The sequence below is a fragment of the Anneissia japonica genome, unplaced genomic scaffold (assembly GCF_011630105.1).
Source record: "Anneissia japonica isolate Jap-2015-1 unplaced genomic scaffold, ASM1163010v1 scaffold2652_len1590060_cov184, whole genome shotgun sequence".
In the NCBI taxonomy this organism is placed as follows: Eukaryota; Metazoa; Echinodermata; class Crinoidea; order Comatulida; family Comatulidae; genus Anneissia; species Anneissia japonica.
Window position 1 is genome coordinate 1,464,725 of NW_022699919.1, and position 13,079 is coordinate 1,477,803.

At 34.9% G+C, this 13,079-nt stretch overlaps 2 protein-coding genes across 5 annotated transcripts in view; one reads left to right on the forward strand and one right to left on the reverse strand.

Moving 5' to 3' along the window:
* Positions 1 to 4,609, forward strand: part of LOC117103219 (WD repeat-containing protein 60-like) — a 22,626-nt gene extending 18,017 nt beyond the window's left edge. For all 3 annotated transcript variants that reach the window (XM_033243765.1, XM_033243767.1, XM_033243768.1), the window contains 5 exons: positions 641 to 699; positions 1,041 to 1,086; positions 2,177 to 2,354; positions 2,457 to 2,529; positions 2,947 to 4,609. In XM_033243765.1, coding sequence (XP_033099656.1) covers positions 641 to 699; positions 1,041 to 1,086; positions 2,177 to 2,354; positions 2,457 to 2,529; positions 2,947 to 3,060 — 470 coding nt within the window. In that variant the 3' untranslated portion in view covers positions 3,061 to 4,609. The remainder of the gene's footprint in view (positions 1 to 640; positions 700 to 1,040; positions 1,087 to 2,176; positions 2,355 to 2,456; positions 2,530 to 2,946) is intronic.
* A 1,704-nt stretch (positions 4,610 to 6,313) lies between these two features.
* The window catches only part of LOC117103220 (cyclin-T-like), an 18,012-nt gene continuing 11,246 nt past the window's right edge, over positions 6,314 to 13,079 (reverse strand). For both annotated transcript variants that reach the window (XM_033243769.1, XM_033243770.1), the window contains 3 exons: positions 12,726 to 12,798; positions 12,222 to 12,292; positions 6,314 to 11,583 (listed from right to left, as the gene is read on the reverse strand). In XM_033243769.1, coding sequence (XP_033099660.1) covers positions 8,275 to 11,583; positions 12,222 to 12,292; positions 12,726 to 12,798 — 3,453 coding nt within the window. In that variant the 3' untranslated portion in view covers positions 6,314 to 8,274. The remainder of the gene's footprint in view (positions 11,584 to 12,221; positions 12,293 to 12,725; positions 12,799 to 13,079) is intronic.

The following is a 13,079-nucleotide window of genomic DNA, read 5'->3' on the forward strand; positions in this document are numbered from 1 at the left end:
TAAAGTCTACTCCGTTTCCTGTTTTTCTTTCTTCTTTATTATCCATATGAACACACATGGACTCCTCTTCATGTTTTCTATATATGTATATATATATATGTATATATATATGTATATATATATATGTATATATGTATATATATATATATATCTATATGTATATTTATATGTATATATATATATATGTATATGTATATATATATATATCTTTCTGGTGTAAATTGAGCAGTACAGGATTTCCATGTGGTAGTTTTCACGGGAATACATCGATTTTTATCTCTCATATCATAAACTACACTAACCACTCTAACACATGCATTTCTATTATTATTTATGCGTCGTGGGTACATAGTTGTGCTTAGGACTTACAGTCTTGTGGTTTGGGGCTTTGCTGTGCATTTTCCTTGTTGTCGTTTGGCAAAGAACTTTGGTGTGAGTGCAACATACAATAACTGTGACATGAATGAGTGCACACTAGGGAGGGTTGTGCTAAATCGTATATATGCAGTGTACAGGAATAATAATGTTATAGTGATTTAATACTTTCTTACCTAACCTAATACAAAAATACAATTATTGATAAATTTATAGCTTTGATAGAATTGAAAATATAAAGGTAATGTTTTTTTGGTAATTTCAGATTTTCCTGTTGATATTCTAGCTGTTGATTTTCATCCTTTTGGTTTACCATATTTTCTGGTATGTTATTTTTGTTTTTAGTTATTTTATCAAATAAATGAATCAGTTAATCAATCAGTCTATCTATCAATCAATCAATCTATTTATCAATTAAAAGTTGTATTAATCCCACAAAACTTTGACATCTAAACTTTTTTTTTCTTGAAAAATCACCTTCCCTTTGTCACATTACAAGCTCGACAAGGAAGGGCAGTCTTTCTAAAGCTAATTAAGTTTTTAAAATACAGTTCTAATATTCTTGTTTTTGAATTGGCAAATATACATCTATACTACTATTGTCATAATTTTAACAATATTATCTCCATATCGCCTTGTGATTATGACTCTTGTTTTTATTGTAGGTTGGGTGTAGAGATGGATGTATTCGAATGCATCATACAAAATCAGGTTAATTATGTTAATTTTGTATTTTTGAGCCTTCAGTGCAATCTTTTAAAAGAATTACTGTATAATTATATTTTCATAATAAATAATAGATATTTATCTAAAATAATGTATTCATATATCATACTTATTTTTATTTCTAGTATCATTATTCCCAATGGATTCCATTTATTTTAACCATTAGCAAGTGCTTCTACTATCTATTTCTGGTCTCAACCACAGTGGATTTTTCTGCTAAGCCCTGCTTCTTGCATATTTTTGCTGTCTTACAAAAAACATCAGCATAAATGTATTTAAAATTGTGATACCTATTTCTCGGCTGTCCCGAGGCGAAACAATGTAACTGACATTTTTGTCAATTTTGAGATAATATCATTTGGGAGTATATTAAACACGTCTGAATTACCTGTGAAAATTTCAGGTCTCAATAATGAGTCATTTCGGAGATAGTACCACCTATCTTTAAGCACAAAACTTAAAATCTAGTGATATTCCGTTGTAAAGTCCTACAAGATTATGCAGCAAAACAACGTATCTGCGATGAAGATATGTTGTTTTGCCACGGAATGGTATTCAAAAATTGTCTTGAGCTGATGGAGTTTGGCAATTAGGCAAAATCAAATGGTTATTGGTGTTTTTATCAGCAATGTATGAACAATCTAGGTAATGCATACGATTGCCCTAAACGCGATAAACTCCAAAAATATGTCGCACTTGCAACAATACCGAGTCTGACATGTTTCCAAGGCAAAACAACTTATCTGTAATTATTGCTAATAACTTTGCTATAAACAAACGGTTGTAATTAAAATTTTACATATAATCACAATGTCTATAGATATACAATCCTGCAAAATTTCAAAAGGCTACCACAATTTATTGCAAAGTTACAAACATGTAAATTTTAACTCAATTTTTCTCCAAAAGTGAAAATTCCTAGTTGTTTTGCCACGGAACGGCCGTTCTGGCTGGAAAGGCTGAATTTTCTCTTTACAGCCCTTGCTATATTAGTCCACAATTGTCGAAAACTCAAATATACATTAGGTAGCCATAATCGAGTGATCAGTACTTGCTTCAAATTTTTTTCTGGCAGAGTTTCCTGTGATCACATGGTTCAATTCAACCAATGGGATGGACCTTGTGTCTTTAGCATGGTCCCGTAGTCGGCCGGCAGTTTTCTTCTCAATTGACGTTACTGCAAAGATGTACATATGGGATTTACTAAAAGGCGACAGCGGCCCAGTTCGGACTGAACAGTTTACACATAAACAGTGAGAAAGACCATGTTTTATTATATTTCACACAGATATATGCTGTAATATTTAGACTCTTGCATGTTTCAGATTTTTTATCATATTTTGTTTTAATCTTAGGTTGACATGTTTATCGTTATCCAATGATCATAGAGCCACCAGGACAGCAATATCTGTACGTGAACCTGAAATGGTAAGCATTAACCTGTTGGGGAATAATCCCAAGGAATAATCCAGTCGATACCTTGGCATAAAAAAATAATGAGATAAAATCCATAGTATGACCAACCAGACATTCAACCAAATTAAAAAAAGAATCAGCTATGTTTTTACAATGTTGCAGCTGTAGCTCAGCTGGCTAAACTTGTAGCAACCACTGTGTGTGCGCTGAACCGTGGGTTTATTTCCTATCGCTGCTCTCCTTGTGTTTCTGCTGGAGGGCTGAAATGCTATTTCAATAACGCACCGTCATTTAAGCCTTTGGTCCTGTGTGCATTATGGCCAATGTGCATGTTATAGAACGCAGTACAATCATTGGAAATGAGTAAGGGGTGTTCTATTCTATTCTCTTCTGTTTAAAATTCTGTTCAATATTTTTTCATATTTTCAGGCACTTTCGAGTGGAAAAGGAACAGTGGAAATTCATCGTCTAAATGAGCAATTCACTAAAGCAGAACATGGGGAGCTAAGTCAGTGTAAAGAATTTCTTCAGACATTGATGTGAGGTATGATGTCATAGCTGGACTAGCTGCGGGGGTTGAGGGAGGGATGGAGGGAGGGAGGGAGGAAAGCAGAGGTGTCAAATATTGTCATAATTTTAGTAAAAATCACAATATATTTCTAAAAACACTTAATTGACTTGCAGTGTACCAAAAGATATAAGGTACAGTACTTTGAAATACGATAGATTGGGTTTAAAATATTTATTTTATTTTTTTTCACAACCATAACCTAGTGAGTACCAAGGTATTTTTAAACACATTTAAATACAATAAAACACATACACATCTCTAGACATTAAAGTTTTACTGTGTCTGCAACATTGCATATCTGTAATATACCCATATATGGTATGATGATGTCATATCACACCCATATATGGCACATAATAATTGATATTGTGGACATTTAAGTGATCCTTTTACAATGATAATAAAAACAGAAAGGCCAAAACTCACAACTACAAGAAATAATATGCGCCAGAACAAAACAGTTGTTAATATCAAAGGTCTAATATAATAACAAGAAAGCACACTCCGCGATTTTATGCGTAACAAATAGAAATGTCGAATTACAGTTGGTTACAGAAAAAAGATCAAAGTATTATAACAACTATGCTTTTTGATTAGAAAGCTGGTTTTGAGAGAGGGCATCCCATTTCTTACCATGGCTGTTACAGAATTCATAAAATCAAAATTTGTTTTTGTGAGTGGTGCCCTAGCAAATGAGTACTTTTACAGAATTTGCAGGCAGAAAGTAAAGAGTGCGCTATCTTGTTATAATATGTTTGGTTGTTAGGTAGATTCTTTTATATCGCTATACAGTATAGGGGCAGATTTACAGGGGAAATGTCTCCTCCCTCCCCCAAATTTTTTAAAATTGGAAAAAATAGAGAATTGTGTGCAAATTTAAGTCTGAGGGTGCCATTTCCATCCATCTAGAGGTGCCACACTCATTAAGTTTCTTACCTAGACCCTCCATATTTGAAAGTCCCTCCCTGGGCCCCCTCTATTTTGAATTCTGCCACTGAGAATAGGGGAAAACTGGTAGTACTGTATTAAATAGTATCACCTTGAATTTTTGTTGTATATTTTATTTAAATTACTGCTCAATTTCAACACTGATGTAGTAATAGGAATATAGGAATACTGTGTGCATTTATTGCTATGGTAAAGTATAATGCTGTGATGCATATATTTTACCACAATTGTTTTTTATTCCGTCCTTGTTTATGTATAAAATACTTTATGAAATTATAATAATAAATATCATGATCCTGTACAGACATAGTTTACAACAGCTATGCAGGGTTACGTTAATGACCTTTTGAATTTTGAAAACATTTTGCGTTTTTCTAAGATATGAAAAATATTATCTTTTATCATAAATTACAAGTATGTTTGTTTTTAAAATATTATTGGTATACATTGTGAGAAATATTTTAGTAGAACTCTTGTTTTGTCTTCAAAATTCGCTGAAACTCTACTGCTAGTGATATTTTGAAATAAAACTACAAGCTTACTAGCTGTAAGTGCAATGGTTGGTAAAATGTGTATGTGTATTTTTTTTGTGTATTGTGTAGTTGTCATCTATTGAGGCCTGCATCTCTTAAGCTGGGCACTCAATATGTCGTACTAATGATGGTTGGCTGACGAATCCAACTTTGCTTCATATGAGCGTTAGACGATGCGACACCGTCTGCTGTTTGTCACCAACAGTCTGAACAGACGATAACAAAGGTCAAGCAATTTTTATTTTGGCCTGATAATAATAATTACTATGTTAGGCGGCATAATTGTAATAGGAAATCTTCAGTAATAAACAATGTCTCCCTCAAACGAGAGATACAGGTTGTTTTTGTGCATTCCTCTCATTTCTTCTACATAAACAACTACTAAAAACAGTTCATTTGTGTTGTGTTGTGTGGCATTCTCCATGGAATCGCGTCGGCCGTTGAGCAATCGTGCGTACCTGCAAACTAAGTCAAACAGTAGTGCAAAAAGAGGTAAACCTGACCTAGAGAGGCCGACATGATAGGATCCATACATATATTGACGCACAAAGGCCATCTGGAATGATGAATGTCCCGAGATGAAATTGTCACCTATATGTTAATTTTGGTAACTAATTTATAGCAATACAGAAAGTTGCAATGAAAATACAATTCATTTGTAATATGACACCAGCACTGTCAGCAGTAATGTAATTAAATATACAATATAGTAGTTCTATGTACAGTATAATGTTGCCAATTTATATTTTATGATGCGATGTTAAGCCACACTTAATTATCCTACTTATAAAAGGTATTGCCTACTTTTTGTACTCTTAGTGGAATAATAAATGAAAATTGCAATTTTTTCATGCCATAGTTCTCTAAATGTCCTCTGGCGGCTCTAGGATACAATTTATGGGGGACTAAGTATTTCTAGCTGTAACTATAGCGTACAGCGTCATCTGAGGGCCGAAGTCCCAAGTCGGGAGTAAGTATAGGAAGGGGATGTTCCCTCCTCCCAAAACGAGATTTAAAAAAAAAATTGGGACTTCTGAGATGTCCTGCTTGACTGATCAGACCCAGACAAAGCAATTGCTGAGAAAGATTTGGCTTGGTGTAGCCAGGGGTGGGCATAAAAATCGGTCGGAGGGCAAAGGTCAATTTTTGATTTAACATCGAGGGCCGCACCCAAACTTGATGTTTCCAGTGAGCTTCCAAAAACCTCCGCTCCACTTCATATTCAGTTTTAATGTTATTTTTTTACAAATGATCGGTGTCGGACTGAAAAATAAGGCCTTTTCTAGTCAATGTTGCTTGGTGGGCCGCACACGTAGGATTTTAATTCATCTTTGCAGGCCGCACTTTACCCACCTGTGGCGTAGGCAGTACAGTACTGGGATGGGGAAGCTTTTGTTTATCCGCCATGCTAACCTTTAAAAAATACCTGTACAGTATTGAATTCAGCTCTTATATTTTGATAATGCAAGTTCACTGCTTTTCATTGATTCTAGGCCTAGCGAATTTAGATTTAAATTATTTCTCATTGACAAAACCTATTAGACCTACTGGTCTTCGTCTAATTCCACAATCATAATCAACATCATAAAAAGTTTCTCTATAAACAAAAGCTGTTGCAGTAAGTTTCTTACTGGAAGGTCTTCGGACTTTTGCGATTCATTCTTGATGCCAGGGACAAAAAAGAAAATGTGACAACCGAGAGCCAAAAATAAAAAACAAAATAAAACTCATAAGAAAACAGAAGTACAAATTCTCAATATATCAACTTTTATTGTTACAACGCTATCCCGCATTCTGGGCAGCGACTTCTCTGTGATTAAATAATCCATAAAAAAAGGAACGTTTCTCCATAGGTTAATTTCTTACAAGTCACATTATTGTTAAATTTCACCATATGAAAGTTTATTATATCCACTGTCACAACTATGGAAAAATCCTAAATAGCAATTAACCACTTGCTTATTATGTTGTGATTATGATGGAGGACATCCCCAAAACAAGTCATTTCCGTGGTTTAGAAGAAAATGTGGAATATACAGTACCCATCCCTGTCCAAGTCCTCCACAATTGAAAATACATCTATCTTTAAATAATTAGAAAAATAACCAACACAAGAAATTCTCATTAGAACATTGCAATAAGATGTTAACAACATATCTAACTTATTAATTAGTAACAAAACATGTATAATAGAGAAAGAAATACAGGTAATGTTTGTCAGTGACTATGGAGTAATTACATCCAACATCGAAAATACCACTGCTCTATCTACTGTACTGTAAACCTTCTAATTTTTACAATCTTGCATTTTTCATTCATTCTCCTATTGAAATTTTGAATGTATTGGGTCAATTTTGGGGTGACTAGCTCACTAACGTATCTACAACCACTGTAGGTGGGCTCTACTATCTAGCTGCAAGGATCAGAATACATACTAACCAATTACAAAGTATATATTTGCACTGAGTTTTTGTATACAGTGTACACAAAATGCATGACAACATATTTGTATGTTTCTATCAAATCACGTTAATTTGTCTTGGTTCCCACCCGATTACGGAGATTTGTCTGGAAAAACCTGATGAAATCATGAAATTTTAAGATTGTAAAAATTAATGGGTTTACGAAGTTACTACAAATTATTCAATAATAGACCGAAGTCTACCCCCTCATAAAATCTAACACAGAACTAAACTGATTGACGAATTAAAATCAGATGTTAAGAAAATCGTCAACAACTTAAATTCAACGGTAAAGTATCTCAAATTTCCCATCTTCAATGAAGGCAGTGAATCATCATATAGTGTGATGACAATCTTTTTTTAAAATAGTTTTGCAAGTGGTGAAAGTTTAGAATATCACAACCTCAAACCTGAGAATAATAATGACGCACACATTAATGACCTTTGGCCTAAAAAATGGATGCAATTGCAATAATATTTCTTTTTATATAAATTCATTCATCTGTTTTTACACATTTCAATCAACCCAATGTATGTTTTTGATATTTATCACCATCTACTACAACCTCTAATTAAAGTCATGCAGAAAGTTGCACTTAATTCTTATGGACAGATACTGTACATAGCCTTTGTCGCTCTTGTAAGCACTGCTACGCCGGACACACATGGTGTGTGGGAGGCTTAATAACAGATAAGAGGACAAGAAAATTTAACATTTCAACCAATATACTACTAATCATGTCTACTGAAGGAATAACCTTGCACTGTGCTTCCATTTTTTTTTTTTTTTACTATAATTCTTTTTCTGGGTATTCTTTTACCCACCTTAAATATACATAGCCAAAAAATACATAATTCATAGTTAAAATTACTTTCATTAACACATCACCGAAAAAATATCAGAGTAACTTGATACATAGTTAAAGAAACTATACAAATTCATTTCTTTATAATGAAATTGAATACACTAGGAAAAAACATTCCTTTTTTACAATTTATAAGAGAAATCAAATTCCTATTTTCTCTTTAATTTCTTTCTCACTTAAGACAATTTTTCTTCATAGATAGCGTGCACAGGTCTGTACATAAAACACGAAACACAGGGGAGTGCAATTCTTTCCATAAAGCCATGACAACAGTAGTAGCAAAGGTTACTGTTACAATTGCAATGCTCTAGACAGGAGCATTTTGGAATGGTTGTGTACTCACTGCGCAAGAACTACTGATCAACAATTCCGTAACATCAATTAAAATTGTACACATTACTTGCTGGTGAATCTCCATTGCTGTTATTCAAGGAATGCTTGCTTTTCTTTTTTGGATCAGCTGGAGGCATTGGTAAGCTTAGCAACGAATTGTGAGTGCTATTGATTGCGCGACGCTTGGCTGGTGAAGATGGTGTATCAATGGTAGAGCTCTCCATTGGACTATGAGACCTCTTGTGCGACTTGTGCTTATGGTGTCGCATACTCTTATCCTTTCTCTTTTCCTTATCATGCTTGCTGTCATAGTCACGCTTTGATGACTGAATCTTCTTGAGGTCAATTTTCATACTAAGTGGTGAGCTACCAGCAGATGGTGATGCTTGTTTCTCAGAAAAAGAGTTGCCAAGTTTGATCTTCAGTTTAATTCCACCTGATGTGGTCAGAACACTGGTTGGCTGATCATCTTGCACAGATGGTCCTGCTCCATTGCCATTTGCATTTTGATGTCTAACTTCCCTGCTTTCTGAGCTGTGCTCTTTAACTTCTCTATTGTGACTAGATGATCGTCTGTCTTTACTTCTGTGGCGATCCCTATCTTTATCTTTCTTTTTCTTTTGACTAGAGTGTTTATGACTCGAACGGTGCTTTTGATCAGATTGTCTGTGATCTGAAGACCTCCGATCTTGATCTCTATCACTGGAACGTTCTTTCAGAATTACAGGTTCTTCATTTTTAACACGCAATAGAACAGGATTTTCAATTTCCGTTGGATGTACAACTGACTGCTCATCTTCTGTTAGTTCACCTTCTTCTGCAGGTTCCTCCACTGCTGGCGAAACGTGTGCAGGAACACTTTTATTTAAAAACAACTCGGCAGGATGGGGTTCAAACTCAAGTTCATTTGTTGCTGGAACTAAGGCATGTTTTTCAACTTTTGACTTTCGGGAAGGATACCTTTGTTTGTCAACTTTATCCAGTACTTCAGCAGGATGGACTTCTTCAGCGATTACTTTAGACACGTCAACTTGCTTCACCTCCAAGGGCACCTTCTGTACCAATTTCTTCTTTACTGAGGGCACAGACTCAACTGGTGGTATCAACTCCTGCTTTTCCAGTATATTATTAGAAGATGCATTCATTTGAACGGAATTAGAGGTATCAGTTTCTTGAAAATCATCAAACAAATTTCCAGGAAGCAAACCAGTACCTAAGGAGAACTCCTCTAGATGTGACATGTCATGATTCATGTCATTCATGAAATCTGATGCATCTAGAATCTCTGTCGGATGCATCATATCTGACCAAGGCTCTAACACAGGATTTGAAAATGGTGGTATTTGTTGCTGTGCTGGTAGTACATGCTGCTGTACAGGTTGTTGTGTATGTTGCTTTGTTAGTTGTGAAATTTGTTGCAATGCTGGTTGTGATATTGGTTGCAATGCTGGTTGTGGTATTGGTTGTGGTGTTTGTTGCAGTACAGCTTGCTGTGCTAGCTGTGGTACAGGTTGCGGTCCTGGTTGTGGTATTTGTCGCAGTGGTGGTTGTGGTATTGGTTGCAGTATTGGTTGTGGAATTTGCTCTGGTCCTGCCTTGGGCACAGAAATACTTTGGACATCAAAATCAGATGGCTGAGATTGGGACTGCATCATATTCTTAATGCGCTTCTTTGGAGGTGCAACTGGTGTTATTGTTGGTTCGCTCTTCACTTTCTGGAAAACAGGTCTATGGAAATCCAGTTTAATTGGTGTTTCTTTTTTCACTGCTGGACTTGTCCTACTTGTCTGAGCACGCTTAACCTTTGATGGGCTTAACAAATCTGAATTTTTGTGTTTTTCTTTGTGCTGGTCCCTATTTATATGCTCTTGATTTGTTGAAAAATTTCCAATGCCAATGCTAGAAACATCCAAAGTGCTGGTTTCTTGGATGGCCGTTTTTGAAGGAAAAGGTTTCTTCACTTTGACAGGACTCTGATGAACATCTCTCCGAACTTTGACCGGGCTCGCTGGATGTTCCGATTTTGATTTCACAGAATCTTGCTGTATTTTAGTAAATTCTTTCCTCAATCTAGGGGATTCAGGTTTCACCCGAGATTGTTCTGGCTTGACCTTTGATATCCTGGACTCTTGATATTGCTCTCCAGATTTTCTCTTTTTGTCTTTAGCAATATTTTGTTGAGATATTGGTTCTTTTTTGCTGATGCCTTGCATTGACTCCTGAAGAAGAGACTGATGGTCAGGCACTCTTTCTGTGTTTACCTCACGCTTAAACCGATCTTTCATTTCTTTTGATAAGGCAGATTTAAAATCTAATTGTGTTGTCCTTGCAGGACTTGGTTTATCAACATTAGCACACTCTTCTTGTAGAGCTCCGAGAATGTCCATTTCAACTAAACTATCTGGTTTCATAAGTATATAATCTTGCTTTGTTTTCTCTTTCATTGACACTGCCTCCTTCTGTTCACTTCCTAACATTTTAATGTCAGCTACGCTATCTTGTACATTTTGCAACTTTTGCAAAAAAATCTTCCCAGATCCCTCTTGTTGCCTTTGTTCAGTTCTGTGCCTCTGTTCAGAGGTATGTAATCTAGGCTCTTCTACTGGCCTTGAGACTTTGTGATCACTAATTGGTCTCTTGTCTGGATGATAATGACGATGTCTGATGTCCTTTTTATGATCTTGTGCTCTGACATCTTTACTGCTTGGTTTTGCACTACTTTGAAGAGTTCTGTCACTATGAGTAGAGGGATGTCCTTGTTGTTTGTTAACATGGTGTGCACGTGATCTGTCATGTGTTCGGTGTGCATCCCCATGTCCTTGTGATCTATGCGCCACTTGTGGACTTGTATCAGATAATTTATCGGCAGATTCGGTAGACAGATTAGACCACTTGTGATCACCATGTTTAACATGCTCAGGAACTCTCCCAACACTACCATGACCCTCCCTTGGTTTCCCATGACCATCAAATGACTTACTGTCAGAGTGCTTAATAGGATGATCACTAATCTGCCGACCACTGACATCTTTCGGCTTTTCTAGTAACCGGTTATGATTTGTATATTTTGAGGATTGGTCATCAATTTTCTGTGACTCTCTTTGTCTTGCTTTCTCTTTTTCTCTTTTTGTTTCCTTTTCCTTCATCATTTTATATTCATTTAGTTTTAAGCTTTGTTTTGAAGACCCTACTGGAGCAGTAGTTTTATCTCCATCAGTTTGATCTCTTGTATTCTGTGACGGAACACTCTCAGTTTTGATAGGGCTCTCTTCCAGTACTGACATACTACTGCTACTACTACTTGTTGATGCATTTTCATTCACTTTATGTTTTGTATCAGTCTCAGCTTGTGCCTGTTAAAAAATGACAAAGTATCTGTAGTTTCTATTTCTTTTGTAAAATCAATTATATATCCATAAAAAAACCCTTTTATTTAGTAATGAACATCAACCATCAGAATAAGGAGTCTTAACAAACATTAGGGAGTTTTATTTTTAAAGGAATCACAAATTATTGACTTGATATTTCCTACTTCAGTTATCTTGTGTGGATGACGTTAAATCAAAATCAGCAACAGCTTCTATAAGAATTTTATACAGGTTTGTTTTTTTTTCTTTAAATGGGGACTGCTGGTAATTGTCAAATTGATGAAAATTGAAACTGATCATTAAAAACGTTAGCTTAACAAGGTCTAAAAAAATTCTCATATTATAAATATAGAAATATATAAACATACATTCATTATTAAAATGTTTTCGTACACACAACATATAAACAAATTGTTTACAAGTACAGTTAAAGTTGCCTAAGTTGACTTTGCTCAAACTCAAATAAATTCTAAGTTGATCTGACTTTACATGCTAAATTGCTGGTTTTTCATTAATTAACACCTGTAAGTCAAATTTTATCAATTTGTTAATGCCATTTTGGTTTCAACTTGGGCAAGTTCAACTGTACAGTATATATTAAAAAATAATTTTGAGATATTTACCTTAAGTGTTAGCTTCCGTTTTAATCTACTTGGACATTTCTCTATGATTTGTATGAATTCCCTTGTTATATCTGCAATGAATACAACCAATTTTTCTAAAAGTTGTTACATATTTCATATATATAACTGTTAGTATATGCCCCAAGGTAGTTGGTTTTCCACAAATTAAAACCACGGTGCCACGGTTGGAATAATTTCATCCACTAGAAGGAATCTCCACAGAGGTCTTGAAAAAATTAGCTTGTGTTTTCAAGGTTGAGTTTCTTCTCGATATCCTATATTTCAATGCAATACGATAATTTATACATTTCTCATTTTTTGCAACCCAGGTCAAACCAGTCTGTGCCCCCAAGTACAATAATTAATCAAGAAGCCACCTTCAGGCCCATCTCAAAGAATTGTAAAGATTTTTTTACAAACACTTGAAACATCCCCACTACATACATCAGGCCTAGTACAAATGACATAAAAACATTAAATTTACAATCTATTTATGAACATTACCATCCAGAAGCTGTAAGGTCATATTCCTGTCAACATACTCCCAGAAGTTCTTGCCATCACTTGACTTGGGTATCTAATATAATAAACATTCAAATAGTAAAAATTACAATAATAATCACGAATACTACTGTATCAGATTCAGAATTTTTTAAAAGGAAAGCCATAAAAAATTGTTTGGAACAAAACATGGAATTTTGAAAAAAAGTAGACTTATAATACTAATTGATTAGACTAGAAAAAAAATCTGAAAAAAATGAGTTAGGGGGAGTGGAATGTTAGAAGCAATCCACATAGCCAGATATCCTAATTATTTCCTTCTGGTCACCCTAAGCCCTGTTGACACTTGATTTTACT